Below are 27,223 nucleotides of genomic sequence, written 5' to 3'. Positions count from 1 at the left end.
AGCAATGCACCCTTTTCACATTATGCATAGCTGCATGCCTGCCCATTCTTTAACTCTAAAATGATAAGAAGTACAGTTTTAAATATTTGTTTGTTAGGTCAAGTATGCAGGTCAGTTATGGAGGATGGATATCTCTTACCTGGCTCTTTCACGACAAACAAGATGGACTTGCCACTGGCGTCCTCATAGTACTGGAAACGCTCCACGCAATCATCCTCATCTTTGTAAGTGCAGTTCACAGCATTTGTATCATGGAGCACTGCATGAAAAATGAACAAAAAATCAATTAGTCAAGATATTTGAGATAGGAGTCTTGTGCACATTTTAGAGCATCCTTTTATTGTGGCCAGTCCAAGGCACTGTGTCATAATCATGATGTTTAATCAGCATCTCTATAAGCCTAATCTGGCAGGTTATCGTGACAAAGAAGAACTGCTCCGTGACACAGGTTTTAACAAAAATGTGAACAAAAGAAATGAACCTTTTGTGTGCACAGACGAAGTCTTTGGTAGTTCATGAAAAATAGGAGCCAAAAACGTGTTTATATTTTTGTTAAGTGTATTTTTCTACAACCTGGCAACCCAACACTTAAACGCTTAAAGCTTCTCACAGATCTACTAAGTATTTGTAAACTATTTATTAACCATTAATATTAATATAATTAGTTATTACTTGCAAACCCTTTATAAATGGTGCCTTATTAGAAAGTGGTTGTGGTTCTGCTTGGAGTTTTGGATGGCTTTGTGTCTCACCTAATTCATCCACAAGCTCAATCTCATCCTTGCAGATTCGAGAGCAGGTGTTGTCCTCAAACAGTTTGCCCCTCTTGAAGTGCTTACACTCCACACACTCCCTTTAAAAAGAAAAAAAAAACATCAATCAGACCATCAGCTCTTTTTAAATTGTTTTCTGGACACTGAATATGACAGCTCTGCGTGCAGACTCACTTTTTCATGGTGCAGGCATCAGGGCAGGTGGGGCATTTGTCACATGTGGCTCCATAGGCACCAGGCTGGGTGCACTCACAGGCCCCGCACACACACTGGCCCCTCCCACTGCACAGCAGACCCAGGTTTGACATACAGGTGTCAGTGCGTCTGGAGCAGTTACAGTTCTCACCCTGCCAGTCTGGTGCGCACTGACAGAAGCCACAATTACAGACGCCATGGCCTGGAAGCATAGAAGTGATGAGATAACAAACATTTATGACTTGAACACAAACTCTCTTAGCTTAATTAATATTATAACACTCTTACATTGAATGGATGTACGTGACCTGAAGTCTAAGAACATCCCAGCTGGTGTAAAGAACATTGCCTTGTAACCTTCCCAAAATGTTTCCAGCTGATCACGATGTAGAGTTCTTTAATGGTTATAGGGATGTTCTATGGGGGGCATTCAGGAGGTTCAGGATGAGCTATAAAAGGTAAGTTCCAGAGTGTTTTGAGAAGGTCCCCCCTTGTCTAAGTGACATTACCTTGTAACATTCCCAGGCGATCTCAATGTGGAGTTCTTTACAAGGAAGGGAAGTGCTATTTGGGGGACATTCAGGACATTCTAGGAACGTTTAGGGGATCATCCCAGCTAGAAATGGTAGGTTTCCAAACTTTTGTGAGAACATCTTCGCTTCTGTAAAATATGTCAACTTGAAATGTTCCCAGAACATTCCCTGACATTCACGATTTGGTCTTCTTGAAAGGGTCGGGGAAAATTATTTGGTGGCCTTTCAGGGAACATTTAGGACATTGCCTTGTAACGTTCCCAGAACGTTCTCAGATGGTCCTGATGTGGACCTCTGGACTGACTTTCAGGAAAATATTCAGGATATTCTGGGAATATTGAGGGGACCATCATCAATGTGGAGTTCTTTATATATACACACATTTCCATAGAGTCTTCCTAAAATATTACTTATTAAAGACTTGGGATCATGACTTGAATTTAATTAAGTCATGATCCCAAAGTTAAAGTTTTTGCATAATATTAGCATTTGATGATGAACTCACCAAAATGTCTGTGGGGCTGAAGAGGGTTAAAAAAAGCTACTATAACTTTGTTTACTTATATAACTTCGATTTCCACAGATGGAAGGGTGATATATAGAGTAAAACAGTAAACAAGGAAGCAAATAAACAATAAAGGGGAAGGACAATGTGACCCAGTGAAATTCTGTGTGTAAACGAGGGTGTGGTGGGAGTTGGGAAAGAGGGAGGGAAAAGGCTGGAGTGCTTGGTGGTTGACATGACTGTCATTTCATTGTGAACTCTTAACATACAGTTTTCTTTTTTTCTTTTTTTTTTACTTCCCTTTAAGTTACTTGGTTTTAGCATTTCACCTTATTTTACACTATTTTATGCCATCATATTCAGTACACTCTCACAAGGAAAACACAGGTTCTAAAAGGGTTCTTCCTGAAGGACTGAGGTTCAATCCAGAACCATTTATATTTCTTTTTGAAGAAAGGGTTTCTTAAGGGTTCTTTGTAGGATTAAAGGTTCCTTTAAGAATACTTTTCCTCCAAAGAATGCTTTTTGGAAGAAAGAATTCTTCAAGGATTGTTAAAATTCTTGTAGAACTCTTGTAGAAGGGTTCGTCAAGGATTCGTTGTACCATAATTTAAAATGGTTCTTGGTAGAACCCCATGGGTGTGTTCATGTTAGTACCTTAGAAGGTGGGAAGTTTCTGGATAGAACCTCCTTATAGGCTTTTTCCACCAAACAATGAACAGGCCGCATTATGGTTGAACACATAAATTTGAAACAGTCAGAGCATTTCCACTAAAAATAAATTGCTACAGAACCTGAAAAGTTGGTTCCCAACTGGAACCAAAAAAAGCAAGTTTTCCTTGAGAACCAAAGCGGGTGTGTCATATTTACAGGTTGAAATATGGGCTGGTTGACTAGATAGCACCAAGGTTAAGAGAACCTTGAAAGGAACAGGTTGAAGAACCAGAGCTTATTTGGTGGAATAGAGCCCAGAGAGGGTTCTGGGTGGAACCATTACACAGCAGAAGTGCTCTCTGTAGACACTCTCATGGGGGGTTGTGAGTGAAATTTTTCAAAGATGATTCGAGGTATAACCGTTTATGTTGGGTTTGAGGTAGATTCTCTGAAAAGATTTCTAGTGGAACCTTTATAAGGCAACAAAAAGGGTTCTCCTTTGGGGACAAGCCAAAGAACCCTTTATGGTTCTAATTAGCAGCTTTATTTTTAAGAGTGGTTATGTTTTTATGGCTCTATCATTCCATAAAATGGAAATATTATGCACTATTTTTTTTACACATTTTCCTGACATATGGGTTATCTTTGGTAATTTTGGGAACTCCACTAGAATTTAAAATAAAGTACTGTGGGTTTGAACAATGTTTGGGAGGTCAGCACGGCTTTGTAATGACCGGCTGCGGCTTGTTAAGGGTTTATGAGCAAATTTACCACAAACGTGTGTCATACTTACTCTGTGTACTCCCTATTTTCCTGTTGCCATGACATGTTTTAACTTTATTTGAAAGATAGAAACTGCTCTCTATCTTGAGGAACATCTACCACCTTTGTGGTGGATGATCTGACATGTTTAACAAGCACGCTGGCAGAAATCAAGCAAGCAGTACATGGTACTAGTTTTCATTCATATAATAATGTGTTCACAGCTGTGAGTGTCATGTGTGGCTGAGACATGTTGCAGCTCTATAAGTCTGAAGCTCTTGATCTCAAAAACTGGAAAGCAGAAGTGGTAAGTCATGTTTCTGCAACTGTTAGAGACATAAAACCCATTTCATTGTGTGCCCTGTGGTGTCTGGAGGGCTTTTATTTTTGGCTGCATGATTCAGTGTGTGTGTGAGTGAGTTTGTGGGCACTGGTTTGTTGTTATTCCATGTATCTATGTGTGATGTGTGTGGGTGCATGCCAATAAAAGAGTGACAATGCAGAAAACATTGCGGCCTATCGCTGCAAAACAATGCCCAGATAAACAATGCGACAGGAAGCTGCTCAGAACAGCCTGACTGGATAAAAGATGAGCCATGAACAAACTGTCATTACCACTTGACCACAGGACCGCTGGCTTTTAATTAGAGCAGCCTGTGGGGGAATAACAGAGGACTATGGTCCTAGCATTGAATAATGTATTTCAAGACAACAGCAGACCATGTTTTACACACACAAGCACACTGAACACTTCCAGCTCTCCCCCACTTGGCCCTTTTCTGACCAAACATGGGTTTATTTTTAGCCTCATTACACCACACTAGCCAATGAGTAAGCACAAAGGTATTTTCATGTTAATCTATGGGCTTTTGGGAATACAGCAAAAACATGTCTGTGTGAGTGCAGTAGAGGGGGTGGGGTCAGAGTGATATATGAGATCTGATGATGTGACGGCGCACGAGGCAGGAGAGCAGCCTGTGCCAAAACTCTGCATTATGCAATTAACAATGCTCAATTAAAATAAAATTTGCAAATTGTGACTCCACTTATGAAGACAATCTTGTCCTTTTCTTCCTATTCTGTCCATGTGCCTCCTGTCTTCCTCTAACATTGGAAACCTGTTGACTTTAACATTTTGACATTTAAAGAAGAGTTAGATGAGAAGAATAATACTACTCTTATGTCTGTCCTTCAACTGGGGTTGCCACCTTCAATGTAGAAAAAAAAGGGACCTGTTGCAAGTGGTCCCATGCCCATGGGACACAAATCAAGCAGGGGGTCTGGGAGTCTTCCTCCATGAGATTTTGAGTGTCAGACACTTAATTCTGGAGAATTTCTTATGCACCAGTTTGTGCCTACGTTGCATCGAAGTGCTCTGCTACTCTCAACATGAATGTAAAGTCAATAAAAGTATTTGTAGGTATTAGAAAATAAATCTCATTTTAACCTTCAGTGCAACACCTTTCAGGAAGGATGGAGTGGCTTAGCCTTTGGAAGATGCATTTCCGCCAAATGGGTTAGGTTATTGATTGATTATCGATTAATTTTTTTCTCTCATGCTTCAACACTCACTAGCATGCACATAGATAGCAGGTCTAACTCAAACAGTTTGTTAATCTGAGAGAACAACACAGCAGAGACTATATAACTATAACGTGATGACTCAAAACACAGTACGATCTGCTAACAACAGTACTCACATTAGCCAAGTCATTAATTTAGCAATTCCACTCCACAAAAATTTGAAAAAAAAAAAAAAAAAAAATGAATTCTGATTGAAACCCTCTCTGCAATGTTTTGTCAATTTTTGTTTTTACTATCTTGCATGTCATTCCAAGCGTGTGACAGCACAGTGTACGAGAGTGACCAGACGTCCCTGTTATCTGGGGACAGTCCCCATATTTCGTGGTCTGTCCCCGTTTTAGTCTGGTAGTGTTGCTTGTCTGTCTACTCTGTCTTGTTCATATAGATCATTAAATACACTGTGTTGAACCATTGTAGTTTGACCATTTTCTTTATTGCGAGTTCAATAATTTACTATAACTTCACTGTGGTGGTGTAAACTATGATTTTCTGACACACTTTACAAAGTTATTATTATAGATTTTTTTCAACTGAATACTACTAACTCTGTATGGATATGATATGATCTTTTCATTGTTGTGACTCAGGTTAAAAGAATGTGCTGTATGGAACACTACTGGAAAATAGAAAGGTCCAATTTCAGGGCTCATAAATTACATGATAGTGGATGGGACTTGTGTAATTGCTGGTTCCCCCGATCCAGCACTGTGTATCGCATGACTTTTAATGCTGGTATCGGTAACGGTAATGGTTTACCAGGTGAAAGCAAACAGATAAACAGCACATAGCTCCTTGAAAATTGTTAATATTTGATTTTAAAGATACATTAATTGTCAGTGGAGGTGGTTTTGCAGCTATGTTGGCAGCAGTTTGTGGACACTTTTGTTGTTCTTTTTACCAAGTGGAAAATATTGTATAGCTGTCAGAGAGCCCCAGTATTTTCGACCACAACTTGCTGGCTGACATGAACAGTTTTTCCCACTCGGCCTCTCATAATTAGGGTCTCAGGAATGATATGGCAAGACTGAATGTTATGAAAGCAATAAATCATTCTCAGAATGTCCAACTATTCCCTTTGATTTCTTTAATAATCTTGATTCCAGAACCAGTCATCAGGTACTAAATGAGATTAAGGAGATAAACTGAATTGCTGGAGTCAGATCTTCAGTTTTTGAAAGTCTGTTATGTGGGATGCTGAATCCAAAACAGGCCAACAATCCTGACGTTCTGCCTCAGTAGACTTGATGCATATATAACCTCCATCAGTATTTAGAGCAAACAACTGCTATTTGAAAAAGACCGGTTGGTCAAACACCTACTTTACGCCGCTAATCCCAGACTGAAAAGCCGCTCACAAGTTCTCAATTACAAACATCCTCAGGGTAACATCATGTGTTTAGACTTGATGACATACTGTCTCTTTTAAAAACACTAAAAGGGGAGGAGGAACATGAGGCTCTGAGCTAAAGCTCTTAACAATTACCAAACACACACTCATTTCCACTGTTTAAAAATCTCAACCACAGTAGAGAAACTTTCAGAAACGTGAGAGTCCCCTCTGACCGGAGAAAGCTACCGTCAAACGTTACAAAACTTTCTTTGCACATGAATCCTGTTGAACTCTGTGGTACAAAAGCTTGGCCCGGCGGACACAAACATACAACCTGAGCTTACACTCACACGTGGTGCGCACAGCACACCATGTGTTTATTGTGAATGGAGCCCATGTCCTCAGCAGAGGGGAGAGCTGTTATTGTATGTAATTCTTCCCAGATGAGGTGGGTGGCAGCTAGTCAGTGTGGTGAAGGGGACTGCCAACCCCGACGGCAAAGGTACATTCTGTGAAGCTCTACTACAGACACAGTGTTCACGATAGCCATTTTAACTTCCTTTACCTCTGATGCCCATATGTGTGATATAAAAATAATGTTAAAGGAATAGTCTAACATCTTATTCTTGTCAAGAGTTAGATGAGACGATCAATGCCGCCCTCATGTCTATTTGTTAAATATGAATCTACAGTACTGAGTAAACTTGGGCAATCTCCTTTATTAAAGCTATAATATATAACATTTCTGCTTCAAAATGTCTAAAAAGGCTAGACATATGTTAAATATTTTGTTGAGTTGTGCAAAAATGTTTCCAAAAATCTTCAAATGCAGAGAAACCTGCTTGCTAGCTGGTAGTTGCAACACAGGAAAAACACAGGGTACGTCAGATACGTCAGAGAGTGAGGAAGGAAGCTGACGAACGTGGCTAAATATAACATGAATAAAACTTTAATATTAACTTGTCTGAACAGATTTTCATCAGCTATGGTGGCTGCACAACGCATCCCACACCACTTCACAACGTCATCAAACTAGATCTTTTGTTATTGTTGAATGTGAGAGCGACCCGTAGTGGCAGATTTACAAATTGTGCATTTAAAAATATGTTATTTAAAATGATCGACATTGACTGAAATGAAGCATTTAATGATTATTTAGAGTACTCTAGCACATAACCTTCCCTAAACCACAACATGTCATTTTTACACTTCAGTTTTTATGCAGGTTTTGTTACCTTTGTACTATGGGTGTCGCAATATACCGGTAATAATATTGTATGAACCAGGGATCTCAAACTCAAATTGGTTTAAGGCTTCTGATGGTATTGGCATCTCATGGGGGCAACTTCAACGTCTATAGCTAAATAGAAAATTTAGTGCGATTATATCATTATCATTAATTATTTTTGGCCATGATTATCTGGTTGTGAAAATCCGATATCGTGACAACCCGACTGGACAGAGCCAGACCAAGCGTTTACAATCTTAATGTTCTTAATAAGTCGTATCAATCTTCCTATTCTTGGTTCATAAACAAAAAAAAATTGTACTATTCCTTTATGAGGTCAGTTTTATCATGTTTTTTTTAATAATAATGAAAAATGCCCAAAGTTATTTTTCTATCTCCTTGTTTTGTCGGACCAACAGTCAACACAAATATTCACTGCACACTTGGTTGTCTTTTGGTTATCTTTAGATTTTAGACTGTTCAGACAAAAACAAGACATTTGAAGATGTCACTTTGAACTGTGGGTTGAGACAGACTATTTTCTGGCATTTTATTGACAAACAATACATCAACTAGTAGAGAAACTAACTGGTGGATAACTCAATAGTGGAAGAATTGTTAGTTTTATGCTCAGGCAAATGAACTACACAACAAATTAGAACCTCTTTGTCATTTTAGTTTATGAACTCTTACCTGAGCACAGTTCCCCCTTGTAGCGCAGGCAGTTGAAGTCATCACACTCACACAGCTTTCCCCAGACTTTTCCAAAGTCACTGCTGTGACACACACACTGGCCGCACACACAGTCTCCACGGCCGCTGCAGATGGCAGACTGAGGTCCTCCAGAGCCTGTGGGTCCGCTGCAGCGGTCCTGCTCTGTGGGGTTGTAGTCACCCTCTGCACACTCGCAGTGTGGCCCCAAACGACCTGGGTGGCACAGGCAGATGCCACACTCGTAGGTGCCGTTGCCGTGGTTACATTTGGGGCTGTCGGGCTGGGCTTTGTTCTGGCACTTGCAGTCGCACTCGAAGGTGACGGTGATGGAGAGGGAGTCCTTGAAGCCCACGGGTTTAATGATGAAAGTTTTCTTCTTTTGTTTGGGGCAGCCGCGAGCTCTGGCCTCCACGCTGAAAGAGACCTGGAAGGAATTAAAGTGGTAATAAGTCAAATTGTGTTTCAAACATGTTTAGAGCAGTGTCTTTTTACATGCATCTGATTCTGTTTCCACTTGGAACTGAAGCCATAGTTTGGTTGAGACACTCTGATGCTGGATTGCACCAACAAGGATTCATTTTACCCGATTAACATTAATTTATGTTCCACCAAACTTTAAACTACCTTAAAATTAAAAAAATATTACATTTCAACTTCTCTTTAAACCCCAGTTATTTTTACTTTAAACTGAGATAAATTTTCACCAAAACATTGAAGTCCAACTTAAACTGTGATCCAGTATTAACAGACTTAATCCAATTTAGTTTTATTATGTGTCACTTTCTTTCACTCAAATTTATCTGTTTAAACAGTCAGCCAGGATGTGCTTTCTAATTTTCTAATCGTCTTCGATGGCTGTTTTTCTTCTTCTATTATTTGGCCGTAAAGCTCCATTAATTTGGCAAACAGGTTTTTGTCAAAAAAGGAGAAATTAGAGCTTCTTTGTTAATCCATCATGAATACTTTTTAGCTTGCTAGCAAACAATGTTTTGTTTTGTGAACTTTTTTAGCTAAATACAGTCTAATGATATGTTAACTTTTTAGCTAGCTAGCAAACAATATTATGTTTTCTTAAGGAACACAGCAGCCAAAAGTCTTTTATACTTATACTATACTTTATACTTTATACTATGTCCTGACAGCTGTCAAATTTAGGCCTACTTTAATCTGGGAAAGCAAGCATCTTGATACTGATTAAACTATTTAATTTTATTTATTCACTAAACTTGGTTTTAGTAAACAGAGGTTAGTTTTTACTTGTGCAACACAGCTCTGCTAAATTTTGATTTACTCATTTTAAACTTAGTTTTACTAAACTCTGATTAGAACTAATCTTAGATTGAATTCAACTTTTTTGGTGCAGCCTAGTCAAACTGTACCAGCCACAACACATGACATGATCTACACCCTCACACAGCCAGCCACACTTTATAAAACCGACCATGCTTCTGTATCACCCTGATGTACATTATCTAACATGCAGTTGTATGTATAAGAGTACCTAAATGTTCATTTAACAGCCGCTCAAATAATGAGCATTGTCTTGTTCCTGTTGGTAGAAACAGCACAAAGACATGACACAGGCAAAGCCTCCATATGTATTTAGTCAAAGTAATTGTTCATTCAGCATTGCATCCAAATCTGGTAAATGTCCAAAAGTGGGCAGTTACTACATCTGGAGAGACAACCATATATGGCAAAAATACGAGGAGCTGAGGCAGAGAGAAAGAAATGTGTGGAGGCCAAAAAATGTCACCTGGAGTGAGGAGAGAGCAGGGAAAAGAGCCAAAGAAGCTGTGATAAAGAAAAAATGCAAAATAAAGGAGCGAAGAGAAGTCTCGAAACAGACGATTGTGCTCTGAATGGAGCTGACAGAAGAAAGACGAAAAGACAAGAGAACAAGACAAAACCGGAGACAGCACTGATCCACTTCTTTCCATCATCTACTCTTTGACACCACAAGGAAATGGGGAAAATCCCACTTTAAAGACTTGTAGATAGCAGCAAGAAGGGAAATGGAAAGAGACCAAAAAGAATGTGAAAAATAGTATATGGAACTAGTGTGTTATTTTTACAGTCAAGACATGATTATGGCTAATAGTGCTTCGGTATTTTTAATCCCTAGAGATAGGACAAGCTGTCCAAAGGTGAAAAAGCTGGCATGATAGTTGTTGCTGGCATCATGTGCAGCAATCTGCCTTGTCTGGTCTTGTTACATAAAAGTTTGTAGAAAATTTCTGTAACAAATAAACTACTCTGGAAACAAGTTGTGTTAACACCAGTAAATATGGGCCAGTTCACAACACTGGTTTGGGGTCCTTTGACAAATATAATAGGCATATATAAACTTTCATTATCAGAGAGCAACACCTCTCTCAGTTGCAAAAGGTTTAGCCATATTGTGTTGGTTTTTGTTTGTTGAGTCCTAATAAAGGACAGTACATTGTAGTTTTAGATAAATATCCAATGATAGATATGAGATATCACATGATGATTAAAAGTTTAAGAAAGAAACAGCACATTTCTGTTGCACAAAACTGTTTCCTTTTTAAACTTTCTGCTAATCTTGCCCTTTTCTTGTGAAATACTAAATTTCTACATCTTCAGGCCAATGAAAATCCTTCATCGGTTGAACTGCTTACACACTGTGGTGCAATAGCCTGTGCTGAGGGATCAAAAGTAGCCATGACTTTATTTTAAGGGGTTTCAAGCAAAAAAAAAAAAAAAAAAAAAAAAGGAGGGGCAGGGGGCATGCACTGACCGTGTCTCCTATCTTGAGCCCAGAACAGGATTTGAGGCCAGGAATGAGCTCTCCGTTCAGACAGGTGGCATTGAAGGACAGGGACAGCTCCTCTGGGACGCCTTGAAGCTCCAGCTCCACCTTGGAACGGATTTTCTGATAACGACAATAAAAGAAATTCACTTCTTGTCAAACCAGATTCCATGCTCAGATCAGTAAAAGTCAAATCTAATTTCAAAATTGGCCACATTCCTGACTGTAATGAAGTATTTTTACAGGTCAGTTCAAATAATTTCCTTATTTAGAGGGGTCTAAATACCCCTTGTGTCCCACCCTTTTTGCAAACAAGGTCAGTTATGACTTTTTCTATGATGATTTTTTGATCCTTGGAGTTTTTATATTTGTAAAACTTTTCTTGAGCCAAGAAAAGCGACTTAAATGTGGGCGTTATAACTGGGAAGCAAACCCGAAAGCTAAAAAAATTTTTTGGCTTATGCACCAGGCATGTAATTCTCAGTGCACTGAATGGCAGCATCTTTGCATACACTGTCTAGTTCATTATAAAACATTTACGCCTTCTCCTTTCCTGTTTCATGTTCCTGTGACTTTCCTCTACTTATGTATTCTTTGTGCTCAGCTTGTATATGTTTTGCTAAGATCTGCTAACTTAAAATGTGATTATATACGTGGCTTTTAAAGGTCCACCAGCAACATATTTTAACCAACTTCAAAATTTTGTTTTCTTTTCAACATAGTCTAGCATATAACATATCAAAGTAAAGGAAACAAGAAAGGAGAAACTTGACCAAGATACCAAGCTTGCTCAACTGTTACTGGAGCACAGAGCGAAATCACTTAGTATAGGCTTACATTACATGTTCACAAAGTTAAAGCCAGGATTTAAGATAAAAGTATTTTTGAGCTCATTCACCTGTTCGCTGCATAATAAACAATGAAACACAGCCAGCAGGCTCCCACATTTGGTCAGCTTCACACCTCGGCCACTGTGGACTTTGTACTAAGACTTTGGCTCCACCGTGTATGACTCAGACGCTGTGGGTGTGTGTCAGCAAACACATGTCATCCCCTGAAACACTGTCTCGTCTGAGGTGTGTGTGTGTGTAACTTACAGCGTAGGCCTTCAGTATGAGCTGAACAACATTGCCCGAGTCGTTGGACAGTGTCCCTACTGTGGTGCCAGGAATCAGCTCGCTGTAGTTCTACAGGACAGAGAGACAGACGGATGGAAGACTATTGTCACCTGACACAGACAGGGAAACTATACAAAATAATTGCTAAAGTCTCATTACTTACTAATATATATATAAAACACACCTGTCTGTACCTGCCAAATATTGCAAATCATTGTTAAAATGTCACATAATGCCTTTTTAAATTGGTCAAAAATATAAAACCTGTTCATGTCACAAAATAGTAATGTGTTATAACACCATCAAGAGATTTATAACCTAGATTATAGATTTTATAGATCTTTATTATAAATGAAGCCTTTTTCATAAGAAAACGTCTACCCAATTAAAACATGCATTTAATGACAGGAAAACTACAGCAGTTACCATGACGTCACAGGGTTTCATTGGTTTCATGGTGTGAGATAGCTGTGTGAGTTGTACCAAACATTTAATGTCATATGGTCCACAAATAATTGTGTGGAAACACCCTAAAAAGCAGAAGTGTGTCACACTTTAACTCATGCCTACTCAGTCTTCCTAAATTCTTGACCCTGTTTTCCTTTATGAACTATGACAGTTTGATATATATTTTATTTTTTTCTCAAATTCCTATGAAAAGTCCCTTTAACAGTTAGTTGTAAGAGTGTTTCTAGTTTGGGAAAAACTGAGTTTGTATCTCGCTGTGTGTGTCTGAAGAGTGTATAATAGTGATTAATTTTGAGTTTGCATTCTTCCAATGCTGGATCCAAGAATCTCTGTGTAAAACCAATGAGGTTTGGAGAACTTGAGCTCTAATGCTACAGTATGTTCAAGATGCGATGATTACCAACTGGGATTTGTCATTTTCTCAGAACATTTGCTTAATTTAGTTTTTTCAACAGAACATAAACAGAATAAAATGCTGAATGTGCTCTCGGAGTGAAGTGCAGAGCTCCTGACCTGGTACAGAGGAACCACCGGGTTGGTGACAGCAAAGATGAGATTGATGTTGTTCTCTGACATCTTCTCTGTGATCAGAGCGAGAGATGGGTAATCCTGTGGGGCCAAACCATACAATGCGGTTAGGCAATACTAACACAAACACTGAAATGTCCCTTTTCATACTTCTACAGACCTGGATATTTAAACAAAGGCTTCCATTCTCTCTGTTTCTGTCTACTGTCTGCACACCAAACACACCCTTAGAGTGTTGCAGCACTCGAGGTCGGTCTTGGTCGTCAGACCAGCCTTGAGACCACTTTTTTAAGGTTTCAGTCTCGTCTTGGAATCAACTGCATTTTTACTCTCTTTTGTTTCTGTCTCGAACAAAGAAGACTCAAGATTTTATTTCAAGACCACAGCTGCAGGGACACCACTACATTGCCCGTGCAAAACTAGCTAGCTAACATTAGCAATGTTTGATTAGTAGGTTACATAAAGCCTAGTATCTAATGTATATAAAATTACGTTAGCTAATGTCACCTCTGACATAAATTCTACACGCTTGCACAGCTCCTTCCCCTTGGTGAGAGAGCTAGAGATGTCTCAGTCTTACCCTTCCTTTGGTGTTGGTCTTGACATGGTCTTAACTCCTCAAAGTCTTTGTCTTGTCTTGGTCTCAACCCCTCAAAGTCTTGGTCTTTTCTTGGTCTCAATGCTTCAAATTCTTGGTCTTGTCTTGGTCTCAAACCCCTCAAAGTGCTAGTCATGCCTTGGTCGCAGCACCTCAAAATCTTGATCTTGTCTTGGTTTCAACCCATCAAAGTCTTGGTCTTATCTTGGTCTCAATGCCTCAAATTCTTAGTCATGTCTTGATATTGATACACTCTGGTCTTAGTCAGGACTTGGTCTCGATTTAGACGGTCTTAACAACAACACAGCTCACAGTACACACTAACCATGACTGTAGACATATTGTACATATTTTCAGAGTTGAGATGGCACTTCCCATCGTTGGGCTGCACAATCCCAGCCAGACGACCATCCAGAGCCACATGAGTCTTAGCATCCGAAGTGAAGATCAGGAGGTGGGAGGCATCAGGGCGCCAACCGATCTGCTCCTAGATTCCATCAAACCATGAGAAAGTAAAAGGAAGGTCAAACAGATTAATTCTGCTTTTGAAGGCAAAGCTCTTTCTGATTCATTTAAATACTGCTTTGATCTTTTGTATCACCTAGTAGATCTTCTTCTTTTCAAGAACCAGACATGTTTATGAGTGTGTATGTGTGTGACAGGAGAGGAAAAGACTGTAAAATAAAAAGTTATGTGTGAGACAGTGAGTGTGTGTGCACAAGAACTCTGTCTCTCCACCTTGCACACAGCAGCCTGGATGATGGCATCAAAGCCTCCCTCTGGGGCATCTCGGTTCCTGGACACCATCTGCTTCTTCACTTCCTCTGTGAAGCGACCCACCTCCTCCGTCAGAGACAGAACGTGTTTGTAGCCAAACTGGGGCAGGCAGGTGGTGTTAATGCTGTCAATGAAACAGAGATCAGCTGATCAAGTTTCAACATACTACACAAATGATCAGAAGCCTAATTACTGGCAATCTACTTTATTAAAGGGAAGTTTTGAGTGGGAAATAATCAGCTGTTAATCGCATTAATATTAATATGTTTGTATTTAAATATAAAAATGTCTTGCAAAACTGCATAAATAATTGAAGTTGTGACTATTTTCTAGTTCTGTTTTGTTGCTATTTTGTGTCACATTAGCATTAACTTTTAAGTTACATGCCGGGTGAATGCTCGACCTTACAGCTCATTATTTACCATATTTCACTGCTTCACGAGTCTGAGTCTACAGCCATGATAGTAGTTCATTTTACTAAAAACCTCAGATGTCAACTTCAGGGCACAGACCTCAGATCACAGCAGAGGTTGTGTTGATGGGAGACTGCTGTTTCTATTTTGATTGTGATTTGTGCTTGTTATGTGACCTTTTACTACAAGCAGAGAGAAGTAAAAAAAAAAACAACTTAATATTAACTCCACTTCCTGTGTTACTTTATTTTGTTAACAGGGTTCATTATTAGAAGATAAGTCAGTTGAATTGTTATGAATTATTAACATTAAAATATCCTCTGCTCCTGACGGTCTGTCAAGTGGGCAGACTGTTAAACCAGTGGAGCCTAAACTTTTCCTGGCATGCTCGCCTTCAAAAGCCAAAAAAAAGTTCACATCACCCCAACCCACAATTTTTATCAATTATTAACGACTATTGGGGAAGCAACTGATGAAAATTTATTAAGCTGGATTTTAGTTAAGTAAAGGATAGGATGACAACATCAGCAAACCCTCGTTTGTTATTTCCCCTCTCCTGGTAATCCACGCACCTTTGGCACTTGCTCTGTGGCCCCACAGGGGATCCCGCCCCCCCAGTTTGGGAACCACTGTGTTAAACCGCACTCCATTCTAAAAGCAGCAATAAAACCTTTAATTTCATCATCACTATGACTCTTTTCTGATTCACTTCGATCTGCACAATCGGCACACATGTCATTTACTCAATAACATCATTAACTAACCTGTGCCACAGATTTACATGACACATACTGACTGGCCGAGCATTACAGCACTTGTGTTCACAGGACAGTGATGTATACAGTTCATAATCCTCAGCATAATTGATAGGAAAGACCTAAACAAAACTTTCAGAAAGTGTTGTGTTTATGTGTCAAGTATTTCAAAAGTGGATTTGGCTTCTATTCTATTATAATTCTTTACCAAATAATTTTATTTTGACATAATTTATTGAAGGGGACAATTTCATGTTTTGTAGAGAATGAGATGGACTCGTCTTCCCCGGTCCCCCCAGGATCTGAGCCCAAGGTGGCGCCAGAAAAATCACTGGAACAAAAAAGTTATTAGGGTTCATCCTGGGAGGAACATGAATGTGTTTACAAAGTTTCATGACAATCCATCCAACAGTTGCTGAGACATTTCAGACCAACATCCCCATCTCGAGAGATTTTCTCTGGATTATCTGTAACTTTCACAGTTCTGAGCAGCTGTTAGTTTACCAAAGTTTTAGCTTTGGTTAAAAAGGCTCTCCTGTACCACCACTCCTGTTTCTCTCTGAGTTGTAGGCTACTAGAGTGAAATTTTCCCTTTGTCTTATCTTTTATCCAAACATTCCTGCAGGCTGGGACTGCAGACTGTGTGTAAGCGGGAAAGCGAACGACCCCGAGAGACCTTAAATCACCATATCAACCTCCTTGGAAGTTGTTGGGTGGAGTTCGGGCAGTTTGTATTGGGACACTCTGCGGGTAGATTACCTACAGCTGATTCAGAGCAGCTGACCAAGCACTAGGGAGCCACTGTAAGCCTTTAACAAGTGCTGTGACTCTGAGCCTGCTTGCATTTTTACTGTGCAACACTGTGTTTAATGGTGTCCTCACAAAAATGACATCATCTGCACAATGAAGCTACTTCCCACATGCAGACACAAACAGCCGCTGAAATCAACACCAGTACTGTAGGTATTAAGAAGGTAAAACACTGTCAGTATGCAGCCACTAAAAGAAAACTTTCCATTACAAAGAGGTCTGGATTCAGTTTAGCTACTTATTTATAGGCAAGTAAACAGGTTAAGGGGGCTAATCTAAAAAGTTCTTTATATTCATTAAGGGTGGCCAAATTTTTATCATAAAGGAATACTCCCACATTTTGGGAATCACACTTGTCTTTTACCTGTAGCAGGGGTTCTTCACAGCCTCTTTAGGGGAGATGTACATGTAAGGTGAGAGAGGCTTGTCCACAAAAGCCCCAAAGCCCATGCGGAGGTTGCTGGTGGTTCGGTTCATGGCCTCGGCCAGGCCTCTGCCCAGCGTCCTCAGGCGGAAGAGGTCATCATTCATGGAGTAGGACAGATCCATGAGGTAGTAGAGATCCACAGGGTAGTCCTCTACCTGACGCACCTTCACTGTGAAGCGCTTAGCGTCATCTGGGAAAAGGGATAAAGATATTTATTTTATGCTGGATCGTTGACCTTGCCTATTTCCTACTAAATAAAATCTCTCTTTATTCCAGCATGTCAGAAACTTCAAACTCAGATGGTAAACTCCACCTGGCCTGAGGGTGATGTGTAGTTTCTGGGGCTTGATCTGAGTCACGTCTTGCGTGGCCCCTGCCGCTTTGTTGCTGAGGGGCCGGTCCTCGATCACCTGCAGTTTGCTGGTTGGAGACTCCAGAGCTGACGCAGCACAGCCCGCTGCCACCAGGTTAGTCTTCAGATCGCAGCGGGAAGAACTGGCAACCCCCTGGCCAAAGTCCTGAGAGCGGAGACAGGACATTTTACACAGAAAAGCCGTCAGTGTCCAACAACCTCCTCGCTGGTTTGGAAACATTTTAATTTGTTAAAAATGTAACTAAATAGTTGTTTATTTACAGAACTCCCATCTGCAATAAAGCTGTGTTGAAAGAAAAGGGCATATTGCTTTCATTTGGATGACAAAGTCCAGAAATGAACCAGAACATTGTGCTTTCTATTAAAAAAGAATTTCCTGCAATGAACTCTCTCTAACAAACTCTAATCTTAAAACTACTACAAGGAACTTTCATATTTTATTATTTTGGATGCCCCTTTGGACAAAAACAGTAGTGTTTCCACCAATAATAACCACAAAATATAAAAGAATAAATAAAATTATCTACATAAAAATCTCCTGCTGCTTCTTTTTAACTGGTTATTGTACTAGTAACTTTTCCCGTGAAAATGTACACAGGAAGTTGACAATCTTCTCATAGATGGTCTCATTAACTTATGTGGGTCATATAGAGACATCAGTAATAAATTTAGACGGTTAAAAAATTCCTTGTAGTAACTTTAAAGGCAAGTAACACCTTTAAACAAAATGTCCACCCTATCTATACACCATCACCCAGTGCTTCTGAACAAGAAGTTGCTCAGTAACGAACCAGAGTGTTCAGGCTGAGGTCATCCTGGGAAAATGTTGCACTTGAGTGAAAGGTTGAGTATGTTGACTCCCACAGTTTTACAATATTAAATCACTGAGCTTGTTAGTTTGAACAAGAAAATATGACTACATCCTCCTCATGGAGTCACACAAGTTCAGCTGCTGGGTCTGAAGTGCCTGGGGCATTTACGTGATACACTTATGTTTTCTTCTTAAATATGACATTTAAGGCTTAACTTCAGGTATTTTACGAAGGGTGAATCTCTTTCCTTAGTTAAAGTAAAACCCGAAGACGTTTGCTGCATGGAAAGAGATTTTACAGGGGTATTTTTTTTTACATGTTTCCATGGAGACTGTTTGTTTACTTGCACTGGTCCTGGTGATACCTGGTCTGTCCTGACCAAAAAAGAAATCAGTAATTACAGGGAAAAATCCAACAAAAAAATAACTAGAAGTTCACTTCCAGCTTACTTGAAATAAACATTCAGATTGGGCAAACTATTAGAATCTCTGTATGGACGTCATTCCTGATAAAGATGACATCTTCTTCTAAACAGGTATTTATTTAAAGTTGATTTCATTACACATTAAAGAATTTAAGCTATTGATATAAAGTCAGCTATGTCAGTAGTATCAGTTATAGCCTGGCTACCTAATGTTACCTAATGCCCTATTAAAATAAATTATTTTTAACATAACTTATTCCATAAATTATACATTTATCCCCACAAACTCAGCCATGTTGCAGGTAAGTGTCAGAGGTACCTTATTATTTTGCCCTTACTTTGATTGCTAAGGTCTTTTGTGCAATGGTTTAATCAACTTCAGGGGATTCCTGAAGTATAAGACCTGCTGCTGGGGGTCGCCCATATTAAAACAACAACAAAAGATGTAGTTTCATGATGTCATGAAGCAGCATGGGATCATGGAAGTTGTTTTAACTTCACAGCTCAACAGAATATATGACACAGATCTAATGTTTTTTTTTTACATTTTAATACAATAATGTTTCTTTTTTTTTAGCTTTTTGGCTTTTAGAAGAAAACTTAAGGTTGTTTTGTGCAAGTGATTTGATTTTAAGGAAATCTTAATTCACACTTTAAGGGAAAAGCAAAAACTTAAGGTGTTTTTTGCAAGTGGTACCATGAATCAAACCCAAACACAATTTATATAATAAAAGGAGTGCAGAGCAGATTTGACTTTAAAAAAAAAAAAAGGGCGCCAAGAAGTTCATTTACAGCTGATCTTCTTTGACTTTCAGGATACAATACATCTGCATGCATTGTTCTAAACCAGATTCCTGTGCTGATGAGGGGGTCTGTACCACCCTGCACCAGCCCGGCTGGCAGGAGGCTCATTGCCTAAATGAAGTGAAGTGGAAAAGGAACCCACCTCCTGGAAGCACCACGCACAGCTGGGGTGCACAGCCAGACACTGCTTGCATGTGCTGGCTCCTCTGGAAGTGCAGACATTTGAACCTGCAACCAAAAGGGGAGTTCTTACTTTCTCCAAAAGTACAGTTGATTCTTTATTGATCATGTTCACCTTATATGGAGTTATCAGTTGTACCTTTGGTTGTTGTTAGTTTTTCTAAAATAAGGGCCCAATACTAGATTTTGGGGCATATGCCGATAGTAATCTTAGGGAGTAAAAGAATTAAAGATAAAGTATAAAAAATATTGATATAGCTACCAATATTATAATGATTCCTCAAATGTGTTTATCAAACATTTGTGACATGATATGTAATGGATCAGGATATTTGACAGTTTAACAATAAACTTCATTGTCCAAAATGACATCAACTAAAAAAAAACACCAACAACAAAAAACTGAAGCTTTACAGTGCAGGGCTCACTATTTGGCAAGTTGTTGACCCTTTTATCCAGTGTGTTGCAAGAGCTTGATACTGACTTATAAAGCGTTTAGACCCTAACTATAAATAATTTCCAAGGTGATACAATGATATATATTTAAAACATTTTGTTAGTGTCAGACTGATATATCAGCTGACTGATATTATCATCCAGATTTTGGCCAAGCACAGTTTTATCAGCCTATATCTGTATCAGAATATTCTGTATGTTGTCCGATATGTACCTGTATGATTTTTTTTTATTAATCCCTTATTTTCATGACAAGAGCAAAAATATAATAAATGTCATAAACACTGATTTCTACACTTTTTTAACAGAACATATTGCATTTTTTTTAGCTTTATAGGCAGCATTTTGTGTATATATGATCCTTTTTCTTAATTCTCATTTTAATATAGATGTATATTTTGCTTTATTTGTATTTTTTTTTTAATAATTATTAATTATTATTAAAAATACCAGTTAAAGTTTACTGTTCCGTGCCCTGATATCAGTTTGGACAATAAAGTTTACTGTTAAACTGTAAAATAAACTGCTTCCATTACATACCTTTGTCACTTTGGGAGGGATCATTGCAAAAATGTGTGTTTATTAAAGTAATCTATATTCTATACATCACATTCTGTATAAGCTAAGAATATCAGACAATATGTTGATACCTGATTTTTTTCACCCTCTAATACTGCTAACAACATTGGCCCAACAGATTATTAATGGTTTATAGTGTTCACAACCAAATTATAACCCATTTATAAATCATTTATAAGGGTAGTCTTACCTCACTGTCATAACTTTTCTACATTATCTATTTTTTTTTACTCAAATCAACTCAACCAGTTACTGAATAACAGCACTGACAAATGTTACCAGGACAGAGCTTAATTTTAAAGTTTTATCAAAGCTGAAAACTTTCCTCAAGCCTGCTGAAAATGCATCATGTCATCTTCCTGTTGGCTACACGAGCAGAACATGAACACAGGAGAGGAGAGGACCTGAACTCACCGCTCACTCCTGTCACTGTTACAGTAAAGATCAGGATCCAGAATAACCTCTGCTGCGGGGGAGCACCCATCCTGGTGCGGGCTCTCTGTGAGGACGGAGCCGGCCAACGAGCTCCGGGCTGAGCGCAAGTAGAAAAGAAACAAGGGGGGGAAAAAAAAACTTTTCTTCTGGATCTAAAATCGACACAACCCCAAACAGAGTCAAATGTCTTAAAGCCGCCACCCCCCTACTCCTCAGCACCCGCAGCTCTCTCTTATTATCATACTGTTAACCGGAGTGGGCGGGAAAAGTGCAGCATCCAGAGCCGAGAGGTTTTATTTTGTGTGGAGGGGCAGGTCCGAGCATCAAACATGTGACATACTGAACCAGCTGGCATGTTGTACTGCACTCTGGTATCTGTTCAAAACTTTGTTTTAATGAATATCACACAGGATGTAATATAATCTTAAAATATAGTAAAATATACAAGCACATTTAAAAAAAAAAAAAACACTAGATTAACTTTTGGAACAGGTGAATCTAGTGAAAAAAAGCTTATATTGGCTGAAAATCCAAATTAGAGTGTGCAGGATTCAATAAAATAGGGGAGACCGGGTGCAACTGTAACAGTGGTCAATTATAACACACTCAATTACTTCAATTGGAAACAAGCTAGAGTGATGACACTAAAAGATCCCCTGTGAAAATCACATTTATACCCTTGGTAGTATGTTCATGTGTTTTTTCTGTGTTACGAGACATCTAAGCAGTAAACGCCATGTCTGAGCACTTCTTGCTTTATAAATGCAGGGAGCAACGACAGTTTCAAAAAAGCGGATTCATTCAGGTTGGGTATGTGACATCATAAACATAAAGAGCGAATAATTTTAATCGAGGGGGTGGCGCTACACGCATAATTATCGGTGATGCCCTGCCCACAGGAGAAGCTGGATGTAGCTAGTTACTAGCAAAACAGAGGAGAAGCCAGGTGCAGCTACGTATCGGTGGGTTTTTGGGTGTGTGGAGAGGATGAACTTTGAATATTAAATGAAGGCAAGCTGTAGAGCTATATGCAAGCCATTTTGACAAGGTATAACTTATTTTGCAAAAAACCATACCAGACACAATGTATTACTTCTTGCAGAGCATTTTATACTGTTTGGAGGTGGACTTTAAAGCCTTTACACACAAGACATTATTTTCGTGCCATTAATTTCAACAGTAATAACATGAGCAACACTGCAGCTTTTATTTTTTCGGTTGATTTTTCTGAAGTTTCACTTCTGACATGCACACATCTGACCAATCAAACTCCATGCTGCTGATGACATCACGTTCAAAACATTCAACATGGCAGATCACTTGTTTCACACGTTTCACTGAACTCTGTTTTATTTGATAAAACTACATTTCGTACTTGATGTGAATAGCCAGGTGGGTTGAAATTTCGCCTCTGAAATATTCACGGTTTGGTGAGGTTTATTCTTGTTGCTGTTGGCGTGTAAAGATCTTGACTTCGCACATGCTCAGTAAGAATCTCTTGAGGCATTAGGAACAGGAGCTTTTCACCTCGGCAGATTTTAAAACAAAAAACTTACTTCAAACTAAGTTCAAATAATTAAAATTTAGTTACCACAAGAATACCACCCTAGTTCTCTGCAAAAAGACTTTTGCTTTGAATGCATATATTACCTGACATCTTCAAGAATTTGAACCATATTCAAAAATATACAAAACAAATCTTAAGCAACTTTATTAGACACTATAGCTGTAATATGATTACTTTGTACTGTGTACTTTTATTTGAGATACAGTTGGTTAATATGACTCACTTCAGTCATATTAACCCACTAACACTCTGACTTCCTGCATTCAATATATTATTATATTACAGCCTTGTCCTTATTAGTGAAAATACATCAAATGTATTATTACTTAGTGCACATATACATGTTTCTTATATCAAAAGAACACTGGTGTATTTAATCTAGTCTATATGAGGTTTGCATTAGTATACACTGCCCACTAGTGGACATAAACTGTAAGGACAACTGTCAACAAAACTGAACACTTAAGCTGCAGGGTGTGAAAGAAAAAAAAATGCCCTTTATTCTTTTATTAATGCTACAAATGAACAAATAATGACTCAAAGATTGCTGAAAAGTGAAACTTGGCCAAATATTTTAACAGCTCAACAGTTTAATAGAACAGTTAAGGTTGTTAAATACATCTGGTTGTTGTTTGTACTAAACCAGGAGCTTTGGGAAGCACACAGACTCTCTGTCGGCCAAATTCTAACTGAATTTCTCTCTTTTTTTGATGGTGGTGGGAAAAGTCTTCAGATACTTTACTTAAGTTAGTGTAGAAATTACTCAACATTAAAATATCAGTCAAAAATACTATCAGAAACATGTACTTAAATGATCAAAAATCAAAGTCATTATGCAGAGAGGCCCTTTCCAGCAATATTAAAGTGGGGGGGGAGTTTAATCATATCATTATACTATACTATACTATACATCTGTAAAAATGGGTCATATTTTTTAAGATAATCATATATTTACTAGGGCTGCAGGACATGGTAAAAAAGTCAGATTGTGATTATTTTGACTGAAACAGTGATTGTGATATGTGATTCAAGTAGTGGGAATTCTAATTTTTGCATCACAATTTTCATTCTTACCTAAAAAAAATATAAATAAATAAAAAAAAATAAATCTTGCTTGCTGTTTTCTCACACATTTTCCTTTATCAAAAAAATTGCAATTTGCTCTGGTTCAGTGATTTGGATATTGCACTTGGCCATACTGCGATGTCGACAATATTGTGATAAATTGTGCACCCCTATATAAAATGTTCATTTACAAAGTAACTATAATTTTCAGACAATTCAGTATAAAGTACAATCATTCCCTCTGAAATCTAGTGTCGTAGGAGTATAAAGTAACCTAAAATAGAAATACTCAAGTAAAGCACAAGTACCATAAAATTGTACAGAAAGGTAGAATCTGTGATTTCCCCAGGCAACTTCTCTGCTACTAGGGGATGAAGAGAGGAGATGGCAGGTTACTCAAAATTATACTGAAGCATATTTGGCTTATGCTGAAAGTACACAGAAAAGTCTAAGTACATTTGGCTCATATTTGTACGTAACCTTTTGATGGAGGTATACTTCAGAGGAGTATAACTACAGTAAGTATTCTTGCAGTTTTGTTCGCAGTATAGTAACAGTACAAAATAAAACTTAACGTAAACCATTTGTGTACTTAAAGTTTACTACTTTTATATTTCAAGTATACTTTTGTAAACTAAAAAGTGGGCCAATTTAGTCCCAAGAAGCATTATATTAGTACACTGACAAATATACCAATAGTATATTGATGTTGGTATACTTACTACATAAACTATACTTTGGAATACACTCGAACTTTACTTAAGTATATGTAATAAATTGAACTTTACGTACGCTTCTTTTTTGTGAGGAGGAGGTCAGCCGACACAGACTGTCAGATTCCCATACATACACTGAACCTGTATCATGTACCACAGCTGAGGGCAGGGGGGCTATAAAGTGTTCATAATCACCACAGGTGCTTTCACAATGAATTGCATAATTGTGTTTGCGGTGATATACTGGAGAGCCAAATTGTATTTTTCCCAGGATGGGAAACAGTCCAATGACCCTGTTATGACTTCTGTGTCTGTGGCTGTAGTACCACTTACATCCACCAGGTGTCATTTTCCTACAATATGTGGTCACTATGGCCTTTGGAAACATAAGAATGATGCATCTCTGCATGAGTGTGAATCACTTAATCCTTAAATTTGATTAAACATTTTTTCCCTTTGCCTTAACAAAGCCAAAGAAAAATGTTTTGAACACTAAAGCTGACTGGTTGACTGGTGCATGAGGCTGCAGCAGGGAAAACACCTGCAAAAGTAGTTGAGATTGTTAGCAAACAGTGAGGTAGCACATTTTAGACATGAGAACAGGGTGATATAATAGATTCCTGCACAACTCCTCAGGTTATTTAAGAAGCCATTCAAGGTTAAAATTCAATTGTTTGACACAGACTGTCTGCATGGTGTTTTGATTCCAAGATTCTAAACTTGTCCTTCGTTGTTTTTGACAATTCAGGGCCGGCGACACGACAGATCCTTTTTATCTGGTTAGCTGAGGGATTTTTCTTTGGGACATTTAGTTTCTGCTCAACAATCATGTTTTATTTTGCGTCTTGTTGCTGGGGCTGTGTCACTGAACTGCAAGTTGCAGCAGAGCGCTGTCTGTTGGCATGGCAGTGAGATGTGAACGGGACTGGCGGGCGGAGTGGAGCGGAGCGGAGCCTTGAGGCATACCAGATGTAAACAATGAAAGCAGAAGAAACGCAATCACCAGCAGAGACAATGAGGACCGTTCCAAGGCTGTCCCAATTTACTTTTGGTTGTCAGAAGCACTGATGACATACACTGTAAAAAAAAAAACTTGAGAAAACTCAAAGTTTAAAGGCAACTGTGTTCACTTGAAGTACTACAAGGAAACTTGATATTCTGTTTCCTTTGGAGGCGCCTGTGGATAAAAGTGATAGTGTTTTCAGCGTAATAGCCATTAAACATGATGTTAAAAATAAAAATTATCTACATGAAAATCTCCTGCTTCTCTTCGTGACTAACTGATTTCACACAGAATCCAACCTGGTGGCAGACATTAAGAATAACTAAATAGATATATCCAATCATATCGCTGATGGTCTCATTTATTTATGTCAGTTGTATCGACGCATTAGTGATAAACTGAGGCAGTTTCATAACCAGTTAAAAACTCATCGTAGTAGCTTTAATTTTTGAGTTTTGAATTAAAGCCAAACTCTCAAGTCTTAGAAACTAAAAGAAGTTTTAGTCTATAATCTTTTGTTGAGATAATTTACTTTTCCTCTTAGAAACACTTGAATCTTTGAGTTTTAAAAACAAAATCATTGTATTTAAAATAAATTAAAAGTGAAAAATTAAGTGAATAACAGTTAATAATTTAACATTTTCAATAGCAACCATTTAATTTTTAAACACCCAGAATTAGCATACAGAATACAAAGCATACAAGCATGCAGAATTTAGGGAGGGTTTTCTAAAATGCAAAAGAAGAAAACTACATCATCTCAACAAAAGATTCTAGGTTGGCAAAAACTTTGAATGTGAGTTTGACTTAAAGCTCAAAAATTTAGAGATAACAGTTTCCTTTAAATGAGTTTTCTTAACTTTTTTATGCCTCTGCACTGAAGACCCCCGTGTCAGAGATGTTATGTTTTCAGGTTGTCTTTCGTCTGTCCATCCCATTCTGTGAACGACATATGTCAAAAATGCTTTGATGGAAGTTCTTTAAACGTGGCAAAAAAATCCTATTGAACTCAAGGATGAACTGAGATTTTGGTGATCAAAGGTCACCATGACCTCACAAAACATGTTTTTGGTCATTACTCAAAAAATCGCGTGCGATCATGACAAACTTTAACACAAATTGCTAATAGGATTATATAAATAAAGCGATGATGTTTTATATCCAAAAGGTCAAAGGTCAACTTCACTGTGACATCATAATGTTCAGTTCTCTATCAGTCGTCTGTAAAAATAGACTGACTCTTGTCTCAGTTTCTCTTTTTCCTTCCTTTTTTCTTTTTTTGCTTTCTTCTCCATCTTTGCCAGTTGTCCTCTGCCTCTGTACCTTTTTTTTTTTTTTTTTGACATTTCTCCTTTCTCAGGAGCCTTCTGTTGCTCAATTTTCCATCTGCAACTCTTTCTCTTAACTTTCCTTCTCTCTTTCTTGAGAAGCAGTTGCACAACATGCTGCGAGGGAAAAGCTCCTCTTTTCTCCAGCAGGTTTGATTGACAGCACCCCTTGCACACTCTGCAGTAAGTGTGTGTGTGTGTGTGTGTGTGTGTTTGTGGGGGGGGGGGGGGGGGGGGGGGGGGGGGGTGCATGTGTCTTGGCATCAACTTGTGTCTTTCAGAAGTTTAATTGCAGCATTTGGTCACTCTTCTCTGGGCCATAAGAGCATGTGTATGTGTATGAATGCTGCTTCGAGGAAACAGAGCAACAAAACCAGTCCAAAGGTTGCGAAAGAGCTCTCACATTGATTCATCAGAGGAGTGCAGGCACACGTGCATGCACACACACACACATACACACACACACAGAGGGGTTGTGTGTTGACTTAAGAGTTAATGAATGGATGATTGAGGGCTGCAGGGGTTGGGGAGAGCAG

General features: G+C 38.6%; 1 protein-coding gene across 1 annotated transcript in view; it reads right to left on the bottom strand.

The window, feature by feature from the left end:
- Window positions 1-21,279, bottom strand: part of LOC146312049 (integrin beta-3-like) — a 28,294-nt gene extending 7,015 nt beyond the window's left edge. The window contains exons 1-13 of the mRNA XM_084741681.1: window positions 20,988-21,279; window positions 19,501-19,586; window positions 17,259-17,463; window positions 16,883-17,135; window positions 14,502-14,664; window positions 14,089-14,250; window positions 13,151-13,246; window positions 12,149-12,238; window positions 11,040-11,174; window positions 8,258-8,702; window positions 948-1,170; window positions 753-853; window positions 140-259 (exon numbers count right to left, since the gene is read on the bottom strand). Of these exons, the coding sequence (XP_084597807.1) occupies window positions 140-259; window positions 753-853; window positions 948-1,170; window positions 8,258-8,702; window positions 11,040-11,174; window positions 12,149-12,238; window positions 13,151-13,246; window positions 14,089-14,250; window positions 14,502-14,664; window positions 16,883-17,135; window positions 17,259-17,463; window positions 19,501-19,586; window positions 20,988-21,057 (2,149 nt within the window). The 5' untranslated portion in view covers window positions 21,058-21,279. The remainder of the gene's footprint in view (window positions 1-139; window positions 260-752; window positions 854-947; window positions 1,171-8,257; window positions 8,703-11,039; window positions 11,175-12,148; window positions 12,239-13,150; window positions 13,247-14,088; window positions 14,251-14,501; window positions 14,665-16,882; window positions 17,136-17,258; window positions 17,464-19,500; window positions 19,587-20,987) is intronic.
- Window positions 21,280-27,223: the final 5,944 nt, after the last annotated feature.

The sequence above is a fragment of the Lutjanus erythropterus genome, chromosome 17, assembly GCF_056507025.1.
Source record: "Lutjanus erythropterus isolate fLutEry1 chromosome 17, fLutEry1.hap2, whole genome shotgun sequence".
NCBI classification, from domain to species: domain Eukaryota; kingdom Metazoa; phylum Chordata; class Actinopteri; order Lutjaniformes; family Lutjanidae; genus Lutjanus; species Lutjanus erythropterus.
Note: the sequence above shows the minus strand (reverse complement) of the source record. Positions and strands in the feature narration are given on the sequence as shown.